Source organism: Poecile atricapillus, chromosome 10, assembly GCF_030490865.1.
Source record: "Poecile atricapillus isolate bPoeAtr1 chromosome 10, bPoeAtr1.hap1, whole genome shotgun sequence".
NCBI classification, from domain to species: Eukaryota; Metazoa; Chordata; class Aves; order Passeriformes; family Paridae; genus Poecile; species Poecile atricapillus.
Genome location: NC_081258.1, coordinates 2,043,031 through 2,065,272, shown reverse-complemented (window position 1 = coordinate 2,065,272; position 22,242 = coordinate 2,043,031). Strand labels below are relative to the sequence as shown.

The following is a 22,242-nucleotide window of genomic DNA, read 5'->3' as shown; positions in this document are numbered from 1 at the left end:
CTCCTCCCTGCAGGGATCTCCCTCTGCCTTGGGCCATGGCAGGCAGTGGGATGGAGCAGCTTTGGGCAGTAGCTGCTCTGGGCTGTCCCAGCTGAACACCCAGCAAAGCTCCCAGGGCTTTGGAGATGGGGCAGCCTGGGTGATTCTGCACCAGCAGCAGTGTTTTTAAAAACTTGTGCTCATAATCCATCCCAAATGGGCAGCAGCAGCCTCACCTCACCTGTCATGGCCATGCTGTGGGGGACAAGCTGTGCTCCCAAGTCCTGTGCAGAGAGTGCTCCAGTCCCTCCTTTCCACAGCCAGGAAAGGGCTGGGAGACAGGGAACTGTGCAGCAGGAATGTGCCAAGGACATGGGCATCATCCCATGGGCTGGTGCCATTGCAAGAGATAATCCTGGCCCAGCAAAGGGAGAAGGGGTGATAATGGGGGAGGCAGAGCTCAGTCCTCAGTTCCACAGCAGCGTGAGGGCTTGTCCCTGCTAGCCTGAGCCATGTGCTGGTAGGATAACGTCGTGCAAGCAGGAAAGCTGATGCTGGCTGCTCTGGAGCTTTGGAGCTAGGCTGCTGCTGTTGGGAGGCGCTGGATCAAGGCAGTAAAGAAATGAATGCATCCTGCACTTGATTATACCAGTGAGATAAGGGAGATGGATAAAAAAAGAATAAGAAAATTATGACTTAGCAAGAGGAAAGTGGTGAGTAGGTCTGCCCATAGTGGAGAAACAATTATGCTGGCTTTGTTTTTGGAGGAAAAGTGGTGCTCTTTTATTTTGGAAATCAAGAGGGAACCTTTCACCATCAGTTGATTCTCCTCTGTCTCCCCCCAAACTGGTCATGGGCTATTATTGCATAAGCAGCTTTCTCCTTGGGCAAGGGCAGGTGTCTCTTGTAGAGATGTGTAGAGCAGAGCCAGTGGCAGTCCTGGGAACACAAGAGAAGGCACAGTTCACTGGTCCTTGATTTTTAACCAAAAAGCAGAGTGGGCATTGATTGGTGTCAAGCACAAAATAAACTCGTGAGTGTTGTGCAGCTTCAAGTGCTGATTTCAGTGGATGTTGGTGACTTTTGGAGCCTGTCTGCTGGGTTCAAGGACAGGTGAGGTGGTGTGGTAGATTCAGGACACCCATGTTTGGTTATTTAAGCCATTGCCCTTGGCTGTGCCGGCTGCTGCACTGGTGACAGGCTGGTCCTTTCCTCTAGGATTCATCTGCCCACTGTGCAGAACTGTTGCTGCTCTTTTCAGAGGATGCTTGGGGCTCCCCTGGCTTCATGTCTCTAAACTCTGTCTGTAATGATTGTGTGGGTCAAAATCTCCTGAGAAAGCTCCTCCTTGGGAACACCAGTTGGAGCTAAGAAGCAGCAAAGCAGGGAGCCTGTGGCTGGAAAGGCTGGTTACAGAAGTTTGTGGGGACTTTTATGTCCATCACATTACAGATGGGGAAACTGAGGCAATGGAGCCATGTCTGGGTGTGTGTTCAGGGTCCTTCATGGCACCACCAGCACCTGGGGGCTTTTCCTGCCTGCCCTGTGCCCAAATCCCCACCAGTGGCTGTTGGCTGACGGCCACTTGGCTTCAGCTGCCTCCTGCCCACACGGACACTGTGCTGAGCACATGGTGCTGTGTTGATTGGAAACCCACGGTGCCCCTGGCACCAGGCTTTATGTCCCCGAGCCACGGCTGCCACAGGCTTTGTGAGTCCCTTTAACCGAGGCATTTCCTCCTGCTCTGTGCTCGTCATCGCAGGGGCTGTGTCACTGGACCTGCTTTACACTTCGACCTCCATGAGCTCCACTTCGGTGACATCTCCTTTGGTGAGTGTTCCCTGGGCTTGGGCACAGCGTGAGGGACCTGTGCATTCCAAAATGAACCACTTGAACATAAAAACATCCATCACTCGTGTTCTGCCACAGCAGCCTCTTCAGGCTGTGAACTCCAGGGCTGCTGGTGCCTCAGGTAGCATTTTGCCATTGTGAGATCAAACAGAACCAAGGAATAGAAGTTCTGGGCTGTGCCTAAAGTTGTTTTTTCCCCCATCTGTGTTCAAATGACTCTTGGTGAGCAGGCCTGGGAGAAGTCTCCTCCCCACAGAGCTGGCCAGCCAAGCCAGATGTGCACTGCAGAGCAGTGGTGGCTGGTGTCCAGGCTCTGCAGGACATCCCCACCATGTGTGGCTGTATCTCTGCCTTTCCAGCATGGAAAGCAAATCTCAGAGCTAAAGTGGGGTAAACCCTTGCAGGCAGCAATCACAGTGAGCAGCATGGGTGTGATGGCCCCCTTTGTTGGTGAGGTGGGACATGGTTCCTAATCACTGCTCTCAAAGCAAGGCTCAGGTTTGCCTCCAGCTGAATGTGCTCTGAGCTGTCACCTGCTCAGTCTGTTTGGGCCAAACCAAGAGATGCCTTAAGGATGCTGCAGAGAGAAACTGCATTAGGGTGCTTAGCATCACGTTCTAGCTCCTGATTCCATCCTCACTTTCTTTTGCTGTAGCTTCTTCTCAATGACAACTCACTGTTTATACACCTTGCAAACAGAGGGAGCGTTGGCAGACTTAACAGGGAATTTTACAGCTTGAATTTTCAGAGTAAATGCTCGGTCTGGGTGCACAGTCATCAGGGAGAAATAACTGGTGCTGGTTTGGGGCAGGTGAAGGAGCTCTTCCCCATCAGAAAGAGACACTGCCAGTGTTTAGCAGGGCTAAGAGTGGGCATTTTCAAGTTTGAAGTTTGGAATCAGTGTCAGAGGGAACTGAGTGATGATTAATTCCTCATGTAGCTTCTCGGTGAGCTGTAGTTCAGATAGTAAAGAGCTAAACTCCAATCACCCTTTCATCCTACCAGGGTATTCACACCAGGAGTCATGACACAATTGGTGCCTAAATGGATATTTGTGTCCTTTTCCCAGGCTTTCCCCACACCATGACCTGTCGCCTCACTAACACCTCCCCGGTGGCCGTGACATTCAAGCTCCGCATGTCGGACGATGGCACGCAGCCTGCTGTCAGTAGCTTGGATCAGATATGCAAGGACAGTGACCCATCCTGGAGGAAGGGAATTCATTTCTATGTGGAGCCAAGGGAGTTTACAATGAATCCCAGCCAAGGGACCATCCTGCCCCAGGGACACCAGGATATCGAGGTATGGGAAGAGTCCAGCCACACACGCTTCAGCACCAGGGCTAAAGCTTCACTGGAGTGTGGGAGGGCTTTAGCTCTGCTGCCAGCTTTGAGGATCATGTGAGTGAGAGATCTGCACTGGCCTGAGGCCTCTGTTAGCTGGGTTACTCAGGATGTTCCTGAAGCAGCACTGTTTTGTTCCCAAAATCATACGCTGGGATCACATACTATATGGTAAAGTACTGGAGCCATTCTTGTGTTTTTGAGAGCACTTTCTTTGACTGCAAGTGGGCAGAGGAAGGATGAGGACAGAATGAGAGATGTCATTGTAGAAAGCAGTTTGCTTTTCTTCTTGGTCTCATGTCTCCTCTCCTGGGGAGCAGAATGATTTGTGTTCATTGCAGGGATCTCCAGTAGAGACAAAAAGCTCTGCAGCCATGAACTGCCCAGCACCTGCTGGGCCACATTTGCCCTCAGCTTCCTACTGTAAAGCTGAACTCATTCTGTCCAAGTCAGCAGATTTCATCTGCATTTGTGTCATTGTAGTCAGATGAAAAATTGGCCCCTAATTTGAGTACAGTGGTGTGTAGAGCTTTAGCCTAATGTTTTCATTTAGCTGACCTATGCCCTAATAGCAAGGTGTGTTTAACAAACCTGGGATTGCCAGAAGGCTTTTGTTACTCTCAGAGACTGTGCTCTACACATGGATCAGCAGAATAATGAAATTAAAAAATCCTCCCTTTCCTTACCATGAAAGAAGAACTGGAGAATAGCACATGTGGGTAATGAGCTTTTATAAGGAAGAATTTAGTGCTCTTCTCTTCCACCAGGTGACCCTGTGCTCCAACACGGTGATGGAATACTACCGGAAAATGCTGGTGGACCTGGTGGGCCTGGAGGGTGTTGGCAAGGAAGTGGCATCACTGATCATCACAGCCAGGTACCTGCACTTCCCTGGCCTCTCCCAGCACACTGCCTTGCACAGGGTTTGCTGGCTGCAGCTCCCAAGGAGAAGTGTTGTTTCATGTTCTCATGTTGTGACCAGCTGGACATGAGAACAGCAGTGCTTGGAAAGCAGCCTGTGGTGAAAAGCAGCCCTGCTCACAGCCCAGCACAGTCCTGGGCCTTTTTCTAGAGGCACCAGGAATGATATCATTTATTGGCCTGGTTTTTGGTGCTTGAGCTGGAACCCATTTCCCGAGGGCCTCCTCTCCTTCTTCCTGCAAGAGATGGAGCTGTGCTGGGTTGAGACCCCCCTGCTTTGGTTTGGGACACACCAAGCAGCCTGCTGAGAGTCAGGGTCTGGTTCTGTTCATGAGGGCACGTGACAGTGGGGAAGTGGCTCACAGCCAGAGTGGTGAGGGCAAGATCTTACAAGGGGAAAAGAGCCCTTGATGTGGCAAGTCAGCTCTAGTTTTTCTCCTTTCCTCTGCTTCCCATTTTGAGCTTTAATGTTTTCAGACTTAAACCAAAAGTTGTTCTTGCTGCAGCAGAATTCCATCCTGCCAGTTTCATGACAAGAGGGATGCAGTTCCCTGGTGCTGCTCCCTCTCTCAGGCAGAGCCATGCAGTCAGTGCCTGGGCTGCAGTTTTGTCAAGCAAGTGCAAATGGGGACAGTCAGTGCATGGAGCTGTGGAGTGAAGGACCGAGGGAGCTGTAGGAACTGGGAGGGGGTGATCACCCACTCTGTAGGGCAGGTGGCGTCCCATGCCCTCCAAAGCTGGGGCAAACAGCTGAGTTTTCAGGCAGGGCAACAGCCCCGTGGGAGAGAAGGGAGTCATTTTCACTGAGACCCTGGAGTCGTGTGTTCCTTGAGCCTTAGTGAGCACTGATCCTTGTTGGGAATGCTCCCCCAGAGCTCATGGATCACAGACACTGTTACAGGAGTCCTTGCAAGCCTTCTTGGGTAAAGGAGAGGCTGAGGCAGCTGTGGGACAAAGAAAGTGCTCTGCCTGGGGCACTTGGCAGCCTCTGGGTGCTGCCTCTCAGGGTTTGCCCCTCCTTGACAAGACCTGTTTGAGTGGGAAGGCTTTGAAGGCAATTTATCACTGTAGGGCTGTTAAATGTCTGTTTGACAGTGACAAATGGGTTATCTATCTTTGGGGGTAAATGTTCTCTGTTCTCTCAGTATCTCTGATTCCCTTGGGGTCATCTCTTTGCCCAGATGTCTGGTTCCTGAGCTGCAAGTGTACCCTCAAATCATGCGCTGCAATCAGTGCCACCTGAAGGAGCCATACGAGAAGAAGTTCATCATCACCAATAAAACTGACCTTCCTGGCTGCTACGGGCTTATTCCCCAGGTTTGGCATTGCATCCACCTCCTCCTCTCAAATATTATTGAGGAGATTATTAGGGGAAAAACGGGTTTGGATAAGACCTTGCTGTTCTCTGTTCAGTCTTATTCAGACCTGCTGAGAACAGGATCCTACCTGAATGTAAACTTTAGGAGGCAGTTTAACCTCCTGAGGAAACAGTTTATGTTCTAGTCTTCAGGGTGTTTTCTGGTGGGAGATCTTAGAGGGTTGTGAAAAGCTGCTGCACCCCCAGACACCAACAGCTGTGCTGGCAGCCTCCTTGCAAGACCCCCTGAGAATGCTAAGCCTGCAATTCTTGCATCTTATTTGGGCCTTTTACCTTTGTCCTGGGGGTTTTTAAAACGTGTGTAAGTTGCTGTGGCAGTGGATGTTAAGGAGTTTAAAGTTGAATTTGGAGGTCCCTCTGAAGTTGCATTTGATTCTGTCCCTTCCAGAAACGCAAGGAGGACTCTCCTGTGTTGTACTCCAGCCCCAAACCCTGTGGCATTGTCCAGCCTCACAGCACTGCAGAGATTCCGGTTACAATCGAGGTGCAAACATTGGGCGATCATCGCACCAATGTTCTGATCGGCGTGTTTGGGGATGAAAGAAACCCACTGGTGAGTGCAAGGGGAGATGTGTGCCTTTGTGCAACTCCTCCTGGCAGGGTGCAGAGTGTGCAGGGATTCTTCTGGGGCCAATCATTTGTATTTTGAAAGTTTCTCTTACTTTAATCCTTTTTAATTTGGAGGTGAATATGTAATTTCTTATTATTTTTCCCCCAAAAGCCCAGCATTTCAGCTGGAGAGTGGTTAAATAATAAATAATAAATAACTTGAGTAGAGTTGAGCTGTTTAAGCTTTTTTAGGTTTCCCTGTTGTGGTTTGTTTTGGCTTTTTTAAAAATCTTTCTTTCCTGCTTCTTCCTGGAACAGAGAGCAGAACTCCTGAGCTCTGGAGAGCTGGCAGAAATCTATGGAACTCCAAAGAAGATAGACTTTGGCATGATCCCACCGCTACAGCCGAGCTCACAAACTCTTACCCTCTTCAACAAAGGTCTTGTCCCTGTAGACTTCAGGATAAAGACTGTAAGTACCTGTGGGGCTGTTTTCCAGGGAATTGACTGGTAAGTAGCAGCCATGGCTTTTTATGACTGGTTTTTATATGCAAGATTTCCATCTGGCCCATATGGTGTGAGAGGTGGCAGGATACTCCAATATTCCATCTGAGCGAGGCAAGAGGAACCTGGCTCTGGAGTGGTTTTAGCTGGGGCCCTCAGTGAAATCAGGTGCAGAGATGTTGGAGCAGAAACGAGTCTGGATTGTGCTGACAGGTCCTCCCTTAACTTTATGGAAGGTCTTTAGATGTGTGTGTCACATTTTTGGAGCTCTGAGATCAAGAGAAACCTGTGGTCCTTTGCTCCCCAGAGAGCCTGGATTTCCCTATGGTTTCCCTGTTCCAGCTCCATTTGCTTTGTGCCAAACTGCTGTTTGTAGTGGAGAGCAGGGTGAGAGCTCTGTCCTCAGGCTGCAATTGTCACACCTCCTGTGGCTCAAGCCAGTTGGGCTGTGCACACCAAGATGTGTGGGGGTTGTGCACCCCCCCAGCCTGGGATCTTTGTGCTGTTGAAGAGCATCTTTGGGGAGCAGCTGCAGAGAAAGGCTGTTTTAATATGTGGAGCTTGCACAGGGCAGAAGGAGCTGGGGCTGCTCCCCTGGCAGGGAGAGCAGGGCTGGCACAGCCAGGAAGGGCTTGTAGGCTGGGGCTGGGGCTGGCTGGGTTGTCTGCTGGAGGGGGGGATCTGCGAGGGGCTTGAGGTTGGTTTTTCTTCATGCTGGATGTGTTGAACTTGTGGAGCTGCTTCAAACCTGATACTATGGCCTTGTTTTTGTTTGTGGATAAAGCATCAGGCCATGTGGGAGAGTCCAGCCACAGCCTCCTGGGCCAAGGAGGAGGGCTGTGAATTTGAACTTGCTGCTTTTCCAGCTGTCTGGGGGATAAATGCAACCTTCAAGTGAGGGGTTTTTCCAGGGCAGCTTTCTCTAACTCCACAATGAAATTCTGCTTTCAGCCTTTGCAGGGAGCAGTGCACCTTGGCTGGGTGGGCCTGGCATGTAAATGATGGGTTTCACTTGCTCGTAGCAGGGCTGGTACAGCTGTGCTGGTGCAAGACCTTTCCTCCCTCCTCTGAGCAGCTTCCAGCTCTCTTGCCCAATCCATGCAGTCCATGAGAAAGCAGATGACAAGAGTTCTTGGGAAGAGTGGGCCATGTGCACAGAGCACACATCATCCAGTTTCCTTTCTGCTTCTTGCTTTTCTGCTCTGCTATAACCATTTTGAGGTGGCTTTTCCAAAGCAGAGGGCACTGGGGCACCTCTCTACAGCTGATGGTCAGTGGGAAGTGAGGGCTTCAGTCCTTCAGGGGATCTTGAGAAGCACTGATGGCCCCTTGGGCAAGAACAGTTTGGTGTTGGGGTTGCAACTGGTATTGCAGTGATGTTCTTCAGGATCTCAGCAGTGTCCTCCAGCTGTGTGGTTTCTGGAGTGGGATTTGAGCAGTCCTGGCTTCCTCTGGCCTTGAGCCTTTGTGAGAAGGCAGGAGAGAGAGAAAGCAGCTTTCCTTGGCACACACTCCAGAGCAAGAGTGGGGAAGGAACACTCTCCTGAGGATAAACATCCCTTGGGTTGGGCAGAACTGGGTTCATTAGGTGAGTCTGTTAAAGGAGAGGAAAATACAGGTTGGATGAGCTCTGCTGTTGCCTGAGACTGTAGCTCAAATTTAGGGAAATGAAGCCTTTATGATTTTTATCCTCCCCTCTTTAGTCTGTCCTTTTCTTATATCCCACAAGAGATGAAGGTGTATGGTTTCCATCCTAAATGCATCTTCTGCTTGTCTTACAGGCTGAAAAACCCCAGTGCTTTGTTCTTGAAACGGAAGAAGGAGTGATCCCCGCTAGGGGTGAGGTTCCTGTGACTGTCACAGCCATCCTGGATGACACTGGGCATTTTGCTGACTCCATCCAGCTCTTCATCGGGAACAGCTTTTGCTTCAGCTTCTTACTGAGGGCTATGGGCACTAGCACCACAATTGTCACAGACAAACCACTGGCCCCAGAGCTCAACTTGGGATACCAATTCAGGTAGGAGATCTCCCCACTCCCACCTCTCCTCCTGTCTCAACAAGGAGCAGTTTTGCTGTAGTCCTTCAGGCAAAATCTTCTTCAGTGTTCCAATCCCTGAGTCCTTCCCTGAAGGCAGAGATTCCTTCAGAAACATGTGGTGGCCAGTTGAGAGTTGTTAGATACCCTCAAAAGCCACTGAAAGGGAAACCAGTTGCTAAATGGCCACTGAATTGTCTTTAGTTGTAATACATTTATGTCCTCACTTGATCAAGCAGTGGTGTCACAGCTGCCCCAGAACAAAAGGTTCCCAAAAGGGCGCCCGGGTGAGGCGGTCCCTCCGTGGGGCTGAGGGACCAAGGGAAGATGGCCTCACACCCTTCCCTTCTGAAATGGCACTTCCCAGGCAAGCAGGGCCTGGGAACAGAGAGACAGGAGGGTACCAACCCCCCCAGGAAGGCAGGAGCCCACGGAGCAGTTCCAGGGCCAGATGGAAACTGCTGGTTTGTGTGGGGCCCGCACTGCCCCTGCCGCTTCCTCCTGCTGTTCCTGGGCCCTGCTGCTGCCCTGCTGTGCCCACGGCCTCGATGGCTTTTTTGCTGCCAGCAGAGTTTGCAAAGTTCACTTCAAAACAGTTTCTAATTGTTCTACAAACGGTAGAACTTCTAAAAGTTCTACAAATGGCTATCAGTGCAAAACCAAAGCTGCTGCCAAGGAGAGAGGCCCTGCTGCCCTGGTTTCCTCTCCTGGAGCAGGCAGATGATTTTTACCAGCTTGCTGGGATCATGCAGAAGCTGCCTCTGAGCTGCCTTTTAGAAATGCCTGCAATCATACCCCACACACAAGGTCCTCAAGGGCAGCATCTCAAAGATTCACTGACAGTGTTGGGCATAGAATAATGCAAAATACAGTAACAGGACGAATCAGCCCAGAACAAACATTTTGGAGGAAAACTCCAGGTCCTGTTAATCTCACCTTGAAAATGCTCCATTAGCATTATAAGCAGATTTCTCTTTGCAATAATGACATCAGAAGGGCAGCTGATCAGACAGTTTCTGGTCCCCATTAAGAGCTGGAAATGAAGACAGTCTCCAAGTTATTAACACCTCAGATTGCTCATTGGGAGCAATCTGATGAGCAGGGAAACAGCTGCTCCCACACCATTTTCCATCCTGGCTTCTCTTCTAGCCACCTTCCCAGTACTCATCAGTTCCAAGTAACAAACAGGGGCCACCATTTCCATCGGCTCTTCTGGAGCGTGGAATGCTGGAGGCCACCCAAGAAGAAGGGCCAGAGCGTCTCAGCCCTCAGCAGCCCCAAGGCCGAAGATGATTTGGAGCCCCCCGGTCGTACAAGCGCCGTGTTCGGGCTGGAGCCAGGCTCATGGGAGCTGCAGCCAGGCGAGTCTGTGGACATGGTGCTGCGAGGCTTCTCCCACACCCCACAGGTGAGGTCCCCACCAAGGGCTGAGCCTGGGGAGCCCTCAGATCCCCTCCCCTGGCCTTGTTCCACAGTGCCTTGACATTTGCCTGGGGAAATGAGCAAGGGCCTTCAAGAAACTGGTTTAAGACCGCACGTTTCTGTGGCAGCACCAGTTGCTTTCCTTGCTGGCCACCAGCAGACCAGCTAAGGCTTTATGGGGATTCCACAGCTACCAAAACCCAGTGCTGATCCCAAAGCAGGGCTGGAAGGAAATAATGCTCTTTTGGGGCAAACAGTGTTGCATGCTGAGTCAGCAAAGAAGGGCAGAGAAAGAAGTTACACTTAGACTAGGAGCGCAAAAAGAAAGTGAATTAAACAAGTGCCAAGTGGTTTCTCTGGGGTAAGCACAGATAAAACAAAAGCCATGTGAAGGGAGGGAAGTTCTCACAAGTGCCTTTTGTGGGCATTGGGGTGCAGTGTTAGAGACAACTGAGTGCAGAATAAATCAGCTGCATCACGGCAAGAAAAGGAGGCAGTGCCCACTGTAACTCTGTGGCAGGAATAGGGCCTGTGGTGGGTGCTGAGCCAATGCAGGGCATTTGCTGGTGCCCTGCCACCATCCACTGCTGACAAGTGACTCTTGCATGCAGGAGGTGCGGGATTACATGAAGTGTGAAGCTGTGGTTGGGACCAGCGTGGTGACAAAGAAGATAATAGAGACGATCATTAGCTGCAAGTTCATAGATCCCTCTATAGAAGTATCAGCCAGAAAACTCTCTTTCCGGGTGGAGAAGGTAAGTCTCTGGATTGCATCCTGGCATTTAGCAGCGTGGCTGAGGGGGGTGTGTCCTTGTGTTAAAGCCCCTCTTTGCTCTTCCTGAGGCACTTGGTAAAGTGAGTGAAGATGCTTTTAGAGATGAGACTGGTATTTAACTCCCCCAAAGTAAAACTGCAGTTACAGCTGCACTGCAGTGGGGATCATGGCCACTTCCAGGGAAATGCCAGTTTCTCTGCTCACTGTACAGGGAGGTTTTTAAGGATCCTCCAAGGCATGATGATGTCTGTACACTGATGCTGTAGGGAAGCTGGGGGGAAGAATGGAAATTTCTGTGAATTCCTCAGGCTAAAGAGGAAAAACGCATCATCTCCTGTGTCTCTTTGCCTTCTCTGCTGTTGGCATGGATGCTTTATGGTATAGCTATAAGGTATAGCTCTGTGCATTTCCCTAGGCCTCACCTGCTTCAAAAGACCCCCAGACATCCTGCAGTGATGATAACACTGAGGCAGAGCAGGTGCCCTTTAGTCTCTGGATCCCAGCTCCAGCATCATCTTTCCCTCTCCTGCAAGTTGTCTGAAAATGAGAAGATGTTTCATGATTTGGTTTCTGTAGTTTCAGGCCTCTCCTTTGGTTCCCAGGCTTCCACTGAAGTACAGAATCCCTGGGACAGGCAGTTCAGATGTAATTAGAAGCCTTTCAGCTCTCCCTGATTCTGCCTGGGTTCTGCTCGATGCCACACACACAAACTGATTCATTGCACACTATGGCACAGCACCTGTTTGATATCAGTACATCCAGAAGCAGTTTCCCAAAGTCTCTGGTTTCTCTAAACCATGCAGGAAGCCCAGCACAATGCCCAGACAGGAAGGAAGAGCCTAGGCTGATCACAGCTTTGAGACCACACACACCTTGTCCCTGTAGCAGGGGCTGCAGGACACGTGTTGCAGACTGACTGCTTTTATGAGGCTGCTAGAGCCAATAAGGTTGTAAGAAATGACAGCACGTGAGTGAAGATCATCCAGTGCTGTTCTGCCCAAGAGAGAGACAGAACTGGAGACAAATGGCCTGGATTCACTTTCTGCTTTAGGTCTTGTTCAAGCAGCCACCTCCTCTCCTATTCCCTCATCTGTACATGGGAGTGGTGCCCTGTCCCCCAGAGGGTGCTGTGGTTTCTAAACATGACAAGCATCTGCTATAAAGAAACATCTCCTGGAAAAGTAGAAACAAATAGAAAGGATCAACAGAATGTATGCACTTGTGGGGCTGAAAGATGTGAGATGCAAGAGAAGCAGGAGGAGGTCTCTGGCTACTTGAGGCTGTTTTTCCTTGTTTCCATAGAAACCCAGTGATGTCCTAACTCTGCAGTACCAGCCTTTGGCTTTAAAAAACACCTGCTCCCTGCCGCTCCACCTCGTGCTGGACGTGGAGCAGCCGTTTCTGGTCTGTGATGAGGAGCAGCAGCCCCTCCCAGATGGCCAGGTGAGCAGCCCTGGACTCCTCCAGTGGGGCTGGAAGAGGAGGGATGTGCTGGTGCCTTTCTCTTGGGAGGCCCTTGAGTCAACAAGTTTATTGTGTAGCATCAGCAGTGGGCTGGCCTGGGCTGCATCAGCAGAGCTGCTGAAGGAATCAAAATATTACCTGAATTGAGAAGTTCCATCCTGGCTTTAAGGCACAAGGAGGAGGGAGCAGGCAATTTGGCCAGGGCAAGCCATGCAGTAAAGGTGTCTCCTGGAAAGCATCCCAGCTCTCCAGCAGCCAGCCCCTTGTATTGCTGCTGAGCACAGAAACGTGAGCCTGAGGGAATCCTGGACTGGACTGTGGTGCCTGCAGTCAGACCCTGGCTATAAAGAAGTGAACAATGAACTGAGAAGCCCATGCTGGGGCCACACTTGGAGCATTCACTGTTTCATGCTGTCAGACCTTGGCATGTCATTAATTACTGTTCATCTCCTTGCAGCCTGTGACAGTGGGTGTAGAGGAGACCTGCCATGTCTACATCGCATTTGACCCAGCTTATAAACTGGAGCTTAATAGCTGGCAAGAAAAGAAGATTCTGAAGATAGACATGGTTAGGGACCATCCTAATGTGGAGCATATCGAGCTTTGGGGAGAAGTCCACTTCCCCAATCTCCAAATCCAGCCCAGCAGCCTGGAGTTTGGCTGCATCGTGGCTGGCACGGAAGCAGTGCGCTCTCTGAGGATGAGCAACTGCAGCCCCCTTCCTGTGGAGTACCACTGGTCATTCCAGGCAGACAGCCAGGTGCACAAGTTCAGGTATGTGCACCTTTGCCCTCTCCTCTTCTTCCTGGTGTCCTGTTTGTGCTTTGCAAAGAACAGAGCTGTTTGTCTAGGATCTGACAGACTGCTCTGACTTCTCCTTGTGCAAATAACACTGACCAGCTGTGGTCAGGCTGGATGCTCAGGGAATAGGTTTTCCACCAATTTGGTGCTGTGTACCCCCATAGTGGTTTCCCTTGGGATGGAAAGCTGGGGCCAAAGCTGCTTTCTCAGAGCTCTGTGGCCTGAGGCAATGTCCACCTTGATGAAGGGCTCCTAATCCCAGCTCCCACAGTGCTGCTGGAGGCCCTTTTGGGGGTGCCCTTTTGGCCCCTCTGCTTTGGGATGGGTCCTCTCTGCAGGAGCTGCTCTCTGCTCCTTGCCTTCCTCATTAGAAACACAAGCAGAGTTACCCTGAGCACCTGCTTCAATCTAAAGTGGGGAATGTGACCTGAGTCACCTGGGAGTGTTGGAAAATGCCAACCACCCCCCCCTGCACTGTCAGGGAAACATTCCTGATAAATACCTGGTAGAGCTGCAGAGTTTCTGGCATTGGGCATTGGCAGGGCTGTGCTGGCTCATCACTGGCTGGGTCTGCCCTTGGTGCCTCAAATCTCACTTTTTGCTCTCCTCCTTCTCTGTCTTTTCCTCTCCCACTGTGCTTTTTGCATCCTCACAAGCTGTTAATCCCTGTCCTCTGTAGTTCCTCAATGCAAGCAGTTGCAGCTGCCTGCACCACTGCTACCTCAGTGTCATCCCTGGGCTGGTTTAGAACAGACCTGCTCCAGCCTGGATTGGGAAGGGCTGGATCAAACCATTGCTGAGTTCAACGCCCCAGCACCCAGCCAGGGGCTGCATCCTGACCAGGAGCTCCTCATGCAGGTGTCCCTCCCTCCCACTGCAGCTCCCTGCTCACAGTTATGTTATTTTCCAGGTATGAACTTTGCCCACCTCAATTCAGACCCCCACCACCAAAGCTGAAGAGTTCCTGTTTGAATTGCTCAGCATCTCAATGGAGCCACCGCAGTATTAAAAATGTGGAGGAGCCAGACACAGCCCTGAAAGAACCACAGGATCTTGGCCAATCTTCAAGAGCAGAGGTAGATTTTCTTGTACACCGAGTGCTGTGTTGTCTCCCCAGCTTGCCACCACCAAGTCATGCTCATGCTGACCTCCCTTTTTGCTGCCCTGCTGTTTTGTGCCTTGAGAGTGGGCTGGGCAGCGGGGCCTGTGGATGGACATGGGCTGTGTGGGAGGGAGGAGCAGGAGAGTTTTCCTTGGAGAAGGCTGCTCAGATCCTACAGATCTAAGCTCAGCACAGATCTGTGTTGAGTGTGGGATTGTTTTGCCTTGTTTTCTTCACAATGTAAGATGAGGCTTTCATGTGCATCATGATGATAAGACCTCCAGCTTCCTTCCCAGAGCAAGCTGTGATGAGTCCTGATCTCCATGTACCCTCTTCCCAACCCTGCCAGAGCACCTGTTTCCAGGTCTCTGCTTTCACCTGAGGGCTGGTATTGCAGTGGTGGCCCTGAAGCTGTCTTATAAAATGAGACTTTGCAAAGTGTCTCTCTCTTCCTCTCAGCATAGAAAATGGCTTGTTTTTCAGCTGCCAACATATATTCGTGGAAGGCATTACATCCCAGTGGGGCTGGCAGGATTCAGTCACTCCGTGGATGTACCATGGACTCCCCTCAAAGTGGAGAAGGTAAGAGGGAATCTGTCTCCCTTCCACATTTTCAGTGTGGCAAGCAGGGCTGTAGCTCCCAGCCCCACTGGTGGCCCTCAGCATTGCCCACAGAGGGGCCTGGCATCCCTCCAGACCCATCACAAAGTGCTGCTGAAGCAACTGGTTATTGGAGAGGCCGTGCAGGACATGTTGTAGGGAGGCCCAAGGACGCTGTGCAGCACCTGTGGAGGGCATTGCTCCCCCTGGACATCATCAGCTGCTCCGTAGGAAAGTTTTGCAGGAGCTTTTGCTGTAGCACCTTGAAAAAGCAGCATATAAATCAGAGAGAGAGAGGGGAAAAGCCTCAGGAGTCAGATGAGCTGGGCTGGGGTCCTTCCCTGAGCTCCAAGAGCTCTCACTCTGCGTGTCCCGCTTTTCTAAAAGCAGTCATAAATGCTTTTTAAAGGCAAGTTGTGCATCAGAGAGAATTTCTACTGCCAGGAGACATCCCAGTTCACTTTAATGTAGTGTATTAATGCATTGATCCGTGACTATGGGAGAAGATTTTCCTCATGGTCCCTCCACTGGTCAGTGGCATGGATACAGGATGAGATCAGGATGATTCTGGCTGTGTTGTTTGAGGAATAGATCCCTCTGGCTACAGCTGCACTTTGCTCCAAGGTGCTCTTCTGCATCCATTTCCATGCTCAGCACCTCAATCTCTGCTGTTCTCCGTGCAGGCTTTCAGTATCCTGCCGCTGTCGGGTGTGCTGCAGCCGGGAGAGAGACAGCAGGTCTCCTTCACCTTCACTGGCCACCTCAACACCATGGCCCATGTCACAGCGCTGTGCCACGTGGAGGGAGGCCCCACCTACGAGGTGAAGCTGAGCGGGGAGGCCTCACGTGTCAGCTACTCCCTGAGCGCCCGGGAGATCAACTGCGGCTCCCAGGTACCACACGGCTCCCCTGGCACAGCTCCTCGCCTTGCTGCCTTCCTGCCCACCTCGCTCCAGGGCTCCCTTCCCAGCCCCTTTGTTGTCTCTGGGGCTTGGAAGTTCAACCTTTGAGGGACACATCTGGCATCCAAGCTTTCAAATGGCCGTCTCCAACCCTCTCCAAAATGCTGGGAATACCTCTTGTTCAGGGGACTTCACACTGCCTCCTGAGGCACCCCAGGGGGATGCTCTGGACGTCCCTCTGCTGATCCACTCCTAAAGCCTGACCTCCAAGGAGATGCTCTTGTCTAACGCTCTTCTTAATCCATGCAATAATCAAGGGAAGATCTTGGGCTTCCAGTCACTATAGTTGGAGAGACTGTCCCAGAATGATCCCCACTTCACTCTTTTTCAGCTGAAAGCCCACAGCTATTTCCAGCTGCTGGCCCTGTCTGTGTTGCTCTGTGTGACTCCCTTGTTGCCTGTATGCTGCTTGCCAATACTTGCATGCAGGTGCCTTTTCTTTTGGAGTGCCTCAGTGCTGTCTCTGTTTCTCCTGGCTGTTGGTGACCCCTCAGAGGGCCTGTGTCCCCACAGTGAAATGTGTTCATTTATTACTGGCCCTCCCATGGTTGTTGCCACACCTCTGGGTGCTGCCAGAGCTCCCTGGTCCTGTGCAGGTGCCCTGTGCCTGGGGGTTCCCCGGGTTCCCAAGTGCCCCTATCTCCTCTCTGGTCCCTGCTCCCATCATGGGTCTGCTTTCAACCCCAGGAGAGAGGAAGGAGATTCCCAGCAGCAGGCCTGGGTCTGTAACTTCCCGCTCTCTGCCTTCTCTGCAGATGTTTAACGAAGTTCATCACAGCACGGTCATCCTGGCGAACACCAGCAAGATTAAATTCAACTGGGTGCTAGAACCCAGCACTGCAGACCAAGACCTGCCTGGTGTGTTTCTGGTCAAGCCCACCACTGTAAGTAGCACAAGTGACTGACCCCAGCCCTGTCAGGTGGCCCAGGAGAGTGTTAAAGGGGCAAAAGAGGGGGAGGGGGAAAAGGGGGAAAAATGTCCGAGGGGAAAACCCCAACCTCAGCCACGAGATAGAGAGGGCTGTAAGCAATTTCTTCTGGGGGCAGAGAAAGTCAAACAAGTGCTATTGAAAGTCAATAAAGCAAAAGGAACAGTGGTGGGTGCTTGGCTTGGGTGCTTAGCCACATCCAGAGGCACACCAGTCAACACAACTACATCCATTATAGACCCTGGGTATTGCAACAGCCTAATACAAATTCACAAATGGTTACACATATTCAAACATTTTAACATAGTTCTTCCTCCATCCTGCCTTTTTGGAGCATGTACAGTTGCCCTAGTCCTGGTCATTTGGTACTTTTTGACACATTCAACAGGTTTCCATTAACTTCATTGGTTAAATGTTAATATTACAGCAACTCTTCCCCAACACTGGTATCACCACAAAACATTTGCCTTAAAAAAATTCTAAACTTCAGCAAAAATTCTTTGACAAAAGCCAACATTATAAAACACACAGTATTTACTCTAACAATTGCAAAAGCCAACACTATAATGTATTTATCACAAAGGTGATGTGGTCTGATGGTTTCTAGCTAGAGAACCTGTCTTCTCAGCCTGTCTGTCCCCTGAGCCATCCCCCATCAAACACTCTGATGTATTCCCTTCCTCCTCTCCCATTCCTGCAGGGCTCCATTGCATGTGGCAGGAAGCAAGTGCTGAGATTCTCTTACATGCCAGGAGTACCAGGAGCCTTTAGCAGGACATACCAGCTTAAAGTGGGTGACCTGGAGCCGGAAAAGATCTGCCTGAAAGGAGAAGCGTCCTTTCCTATGATCAGTGTGAACCTGCCCTGGAACATCAAAGGTGGGCACTGCCTGTGTGCCCCCAGGAAGGGCCCCTCTGGTTTTGTTCCCTACCAAATGCCCATAGGGCAGCTCATGCCCACCTGCACCAAGCCTGGAGGGCTGCAGGACTCCCAGAGCCACTCAAGCCATCTGACTGCTTTGTGAGTCTTGAGCAGAGGATCCCAGGTGGCCTTTGTCCCAGGAACCATCCTGTAGGGCTTGCCAGCACATCTGGCAGGGTCCTGAAGGATGATGGCTGGACTGAAAGGCTTGGGAAAGCTGTAAGAGAGGCTGGCAGGGCTTCTGGCAGGGTTGGATTTGCGTGACATTGCAGGGGATGAGACGTTCCTCTGTGGGGAGGAAGATGGGTGGGAGCAAACATGAGGATTCCGAGAGGAGCAGCAGCATCCACTTTCCATAGATGGCTTGAGGGATTTCTTTCTGGAAGAAAGCAGTGTTTGGGAGGTAGGGACTTCCCAAGTTAAGTGGGATTGGCACTTGGCTCACACTTCTCTTGGTGGATGTTTTCTTCCTTCAGGAAATGAGAAATGTGGAAAGCCACTACGGCTTGCAGAACACACGCAGCAATACAGTGAGACCCTGAAAATTCAGATCCCAGCAGCTCAGACCTTAAAAAGTCCAGATGTGAAGACTGGGAAGCTGAAGCCCTGCATGCTGGAAGGCTCTGACATTGTAGTAAGAACAGCTGCAGCCCCGTTTGGCACATGCCACTGTCTCCATGTCACCTGAGCCCCTTGCAGCCCACAGCAGCTTCCCGGTGCCCTGATGGCACTTGGGACCTCCCTGCCCACTTAGAACCATGTGTCACCTCAGCATTGTCCCTAGGGCTGCCACTCTGGCCATGGTCTCTTCGGGGGTTGGCTTGCACCAGCTTCCTGGCTACCCCAGGGACAGATCCTGAAGGCCATGCTCAAGGGATGGCATTGATGGTGTTTTGAAGGAGATGCAGGTCATTGCTGGGGAGTTTGTTGGTCCCAACCCAAGGCCTGCCAGATTTACAGACCTGAACAGCAGTTGCCTGATTGTGCCCTGGAACTGTGCTGGCTGTGCTCATCTCCAAGAGCCACCAGCTTGGGCTCGGTTCCCTTTCAAACCAGCTTTTGTCCAAGCTGCCTTGGTCCTGGCTGGGCACAGGCAGGTGTCTGGAGCTCTGGAAGATTCCTGGCTTGTCCGTCTGCCTGGCCAGATCAGCTTTGCTAACAACAGCTGGGCAGGCAGAGATGCTGGAGTTACTTCCCTGGAGATGAGGTCCTGGCTAAGAGAGCAGGAGGTGTCAGACACCGAGCAGCCAGACAGGAGAACCCCACACCCCTCTCAACAAGAGCAGGGTGGGATCCTTTCTCAGATGCAAACCTTGGGAAAGACCTTTGCTAACCTGACACTGTCTGTCTTCTGTTTCCCCAGGCAAACACTCGGCTGCAGATAAAGATGATCGAGAAGGCTGCTCTGGAGCTGCAGAAAAAGCTCACATCTCATCCCCCAAAGACCGAGTTCCCTGACAAAAAGCTGTGCCAGAGCCTTGTCAAGTGAGTAGGGACTCCCATCCCCATCTCCAGGTGCCCCGTGGGGAACAGCCAGCAATGTCCCCTTCTCCTGAGAGCTCCTTGTTTCTGCAGAGCTGGGAATAGCCTGGACTTCAGAGAGGCTCTTGTCCCGGTGGCTGTGACACGCTGCGTGTGAGCAGCTGAGTGCCCTCCCTTCCCCAGCACCACGCTGAGCTTTGGACTCAGCTCCCCACAGCTGTGGGGTTCTGTCCCTAGAGCTGAGGGGACCCACTGCAGACCTCCAAGCCCTTCCAGACAGCATCAATTCTGTCCCTGCTGACTAGCTCTGAAAGAGACAATTCCCAGCTGATGTCTTGGTTCCAACTAACAGAGCATGCTAAACAAAAGGAGGAGGGAATTGCACATGTCAGCAAACCCTTGAAAGCCCAAAATCAGATGCCTTGAATCCTGGTGGGGTGGCAGGGCTTATCTGATTAACTTGGTCTGTCCCTTTGCACCATCATGATGCAGCACAAGCACAGGAGGCTTCAATTCAGGAAGATGCTCTGCAGAACAGATCAGGTGATCTGGTTGCAGAGCAGTGAAGATTTCCTGTGCAGGCAAATCTTATTCCTAGGCCCCAAAGCAATTTCAGGCTCAGGCTGTACGCCAAGGCTAAGTAGTTTCATTTAGTCCAGTGGGGGCCCAGTGGACTCACCTCTACTGGCTTTTCATGGCAGAGGAGCTGTGGACAGTTTCCATTTTAAACTAATTTTATTTCCAGGTACCATTAGTAGCTGATAAAAGCTAGGACCTGCACTCCTCCTGACTTCCCAAAGTCATTGCCAGCTGCTCAGGCCATGGGTTTCATGGGCTTGAGCTGAGTTTTTACAGCAGTGAATAAAGAAATAGCCACTTGATTTGTATCCTCCATCCACTTGGACATGTAGGCAGGCTGTGGTTTAAGGACTGTCCTTACTCCTCCTTGCAGAGTTGAGCTGCCAGAGTATGTCCTGGACATGGGCACTGTCCTGAAGGGTTTCACTGAGAGACGCACCCTGGAGATCACCAACCCTGGGGAGATCCCAGTGTCCTTCTGGGTCGATGCATCTGTCCTGCAGGACACAGGTAAGCAGTGCTGGAGACACTTCCTGTGGGCATGGAGGAGGTGTCTCACACAGATTAGCTGAAGCCACTGAACTTGGGGAGGTTTTTCAGCTTTTTCTTCTCACTGCCCCTGCTGGGAGCTTCAGAGGCAGAATTCTCCAGTCCAGCCATGCCCAGGGACCTGGCCTGCCTACAACTGCCCTGACACTCCAGTGTGGGGGGCAGATGGGCTCATCACCCTGGTCACCTCTCAGCATCTTCTGTCCTTGGCTCCCACGAGCATCAAGTTTCTTTGGGCACTCTTGTTTTGTGAACCAGTGGGGTCTGCTGTGTTTTGGAAGTGCTTTGTTTGGAGTTCACACTGTCACAGCACTTGTATTCAGCCTTTATTGAGGAAACAGCCTGTGAGATCCTCTGGTGGATCAAATGAGGCTCCCAAAAGAGGCCTTGAGGCAAGGCTGCACTTCCATCACACAGTGGCTCGCTGTGTCGAGGCGTGTTCAGGTGCACTCTAAGTTTTTGTCCAGGTCACAGCACAGCATGGGGTTTTTCCCAGACCTCTCAGCCAGGACAGCTGTAAGGCCTTAACGTGCTTATGACACATTGCTTGTGTTTCTTGTGTATCTCAGCTGCTTTGTTTTCACCTGTTCAAGGTTTCAGCGTGGACCTGGGCCAGATGAAGAGTCTGCCCCACATGCACACCCTGAGGTTTGATGTGCATTTTGAAAGTGCCCAGCAACCACAGGGTGACGTGGATGTGCTGCTGCCCATACAGGTACCACAGCTCTTGGGGCAGGCAGCAGGCTGGGCACAGCAGCAGATGTCACCTGCACCCTCTGCTGAATTCTCTGTCCTTCTACAGGTAACAAAAGGCCCCACGTCTCACATCCGCCTCCGTGCCACTGTCTTGGAACTGTCGCTCGACCTCTCCCAGAACACACTGCACTTCCCCAATGTCCTCGCTGGGCAGGGCCAGGTTGAGACAGTCCAGCTCTACAACGGGTTCCAAGTGCCCTGCAAATGGTTCATCACTGCCATCAAGCCTGTTACGAAGGTAAAGCACAGGCAGCACTGAACACATCACTTCTTGGTTGGGTTTTCTTTGTGTCTCCTGCCCTTTCTGCTCCTGTGGCTGCCCGAGCACTTGGGTCTCTGGCGTGTTTGAAGAAGCTTCTGAGGGTCTAGATCAAGGCTGGTTTTCCCAGACCTGTTCCATTAGCTGCTGCTTTGCTTTTCTGCCATCTTCACCCATTCCTCCTCCTCTGAGGACAGTAGTTCCCTTTGCCTGCCCTGTCTACAGGTTTTCCCTCCAGCTCTAGGCTATGGGGCCACACTTGGTTTGGCTGTGGGTGCTCTCAGCACTGTATCAGTGTCTCAGAGCACTACAGGAACTGAGGCTCTGTCCTCACAGACTGAGGAGACCTCACACCATTGGTTTCTGTGTCCAGAGCAATCAACTCAGATACCTGACACGAGCCCAAGGTCAGAAGCAGCAGGCGCTGGAGGAAGGGCGCTGTCCCTTTGAAGTGACGCCCTCCAAAGGAACCCTTGATGCAGGAGCGTGGCAGAACTTGCAAATCCAGTTTGCACCCAAGGAGGAGGTGAGATTGGCAGCTGTCAGGCCAGGAGGCCTGTCAGGGCTATCTGGAAATGAGGGCCTGGTGCAGAGAGTGTGGTATGAGCTCTGCCTTCACAGGGGGCTTTCTGCAAGCGCCGTGCTCAGCGTGGCTCAGTTCAGGCCACAGAGCACTCCTGGGAGATGTGCTCTGAAATGCCCACAGGGAGCTTGCACAGAGAGCATCAGGGCTCTGTGGCTGCCTCTTGGCACAGGGGAGGGATGTGCCCAGCTCCCCTCAGCCTCCCCCTTGCCTGGCCGTGTTTGCAGCTGCGACACTCGGTGCAGAGCAGCTGCGCACTCGCAGAGGATAATCCTGGAATGGCCGCTCTAGGCCCATCCTGCTGCAGAACTGACTGGCAAAACAGCCACCAGACACCTTCCTGAGCATGGCAGGACAGTCACCTGTAGTGGTGTGCTGCCAGCAGTCAGTCCCTGGGGCTCTGGCCTGCCTGCACATTCCCACCCAGCTGGGGATTCAACTTAAAGGATGGAGCGTTCCCAAAAGTAGTTTGCCTGGGGCTGCTGGGTCTTGGAAA

The 22,242-nt window shown here is 51.7% G+C and overlaps 1 protein-coding gene across 1 annotated transcript in view; it reads left to right on the top strand.

Annotated features, from left to right (window-relative positions):
* The window catches only part of LOC131582745 (hydrocephalus-inducing protein homolog), a 57,810-nt gene that overhangs the window by 17,204 nt on the left and 18,364 nt on the right, over nt 1-22,242 (top strand). The window contains exons 12-32 of the mRNA XM_058846213.1: nt 1,742-1,809; nt 2,900-3,132; nt 3,941-4,050; nt 5,276-5,411; nt 5,861-6,025; nt 6,340-6,492; nt 8,306-8,544; nt 9,712-9,970; nt 10,596-10,739; nt 12,062-12,202; nt 12,681-12,997; nt 14,633-14,708; nt 15,410-15,619; nt 16,444-16,572; nt 17,318-17,495; nt 18,015-18,172; nt 18,902-19,023; nt 19,973-20,109; nt 20,742-20,863; nt 20,951-21,142; nt 21,537-21,689. Coding sequence (XP_058702196.1) covers nt 1,742-1,809; nt 2,900-3,132; nt 3,941-4,050; nt 5,276-5,411; nt 5,861-6,025; nt 6,340-6,492; nt 8,306-8,544; nt 9,712-9,970; nt 10,596-10,739; nt 12,062-12,202; nt 12,681-12,997; nt 14,633-14,708; nt 15,410-15,619; nt 16,444-16,572; nt 17,318-17,495; nt 18,015-18,172; nt 18,902-19,023; nt 19,973-20,109; nt 20,742-20,863; nt 20,951-21,142; nt 21,537-21,689 — 3,442 coding nt within the window. The remainder of the gene's footprint in view (nt 1-1,741; nt 1,810-2,899; nt 3,133-3,940; nt 4,051-5,275; nt 5,412-5,860; nt 6,026-6,339; nt 6,493-8,305; nt 8,545-9,711; nt 9,971-10,595; nt 10,740-12,061; nt 12,203-12,680; nt 12,998-14,632; nt 14,709-15,409; nt 15,620-16,443; nt 16,573-17,317; nt 17,496-18,014; nt 18,173-18,901; nt 19,024-19,972; nt 20,110-20,741; nt 20,864-20,950; nt 21,143-21,536; nt 21,690-22,242) is intronic.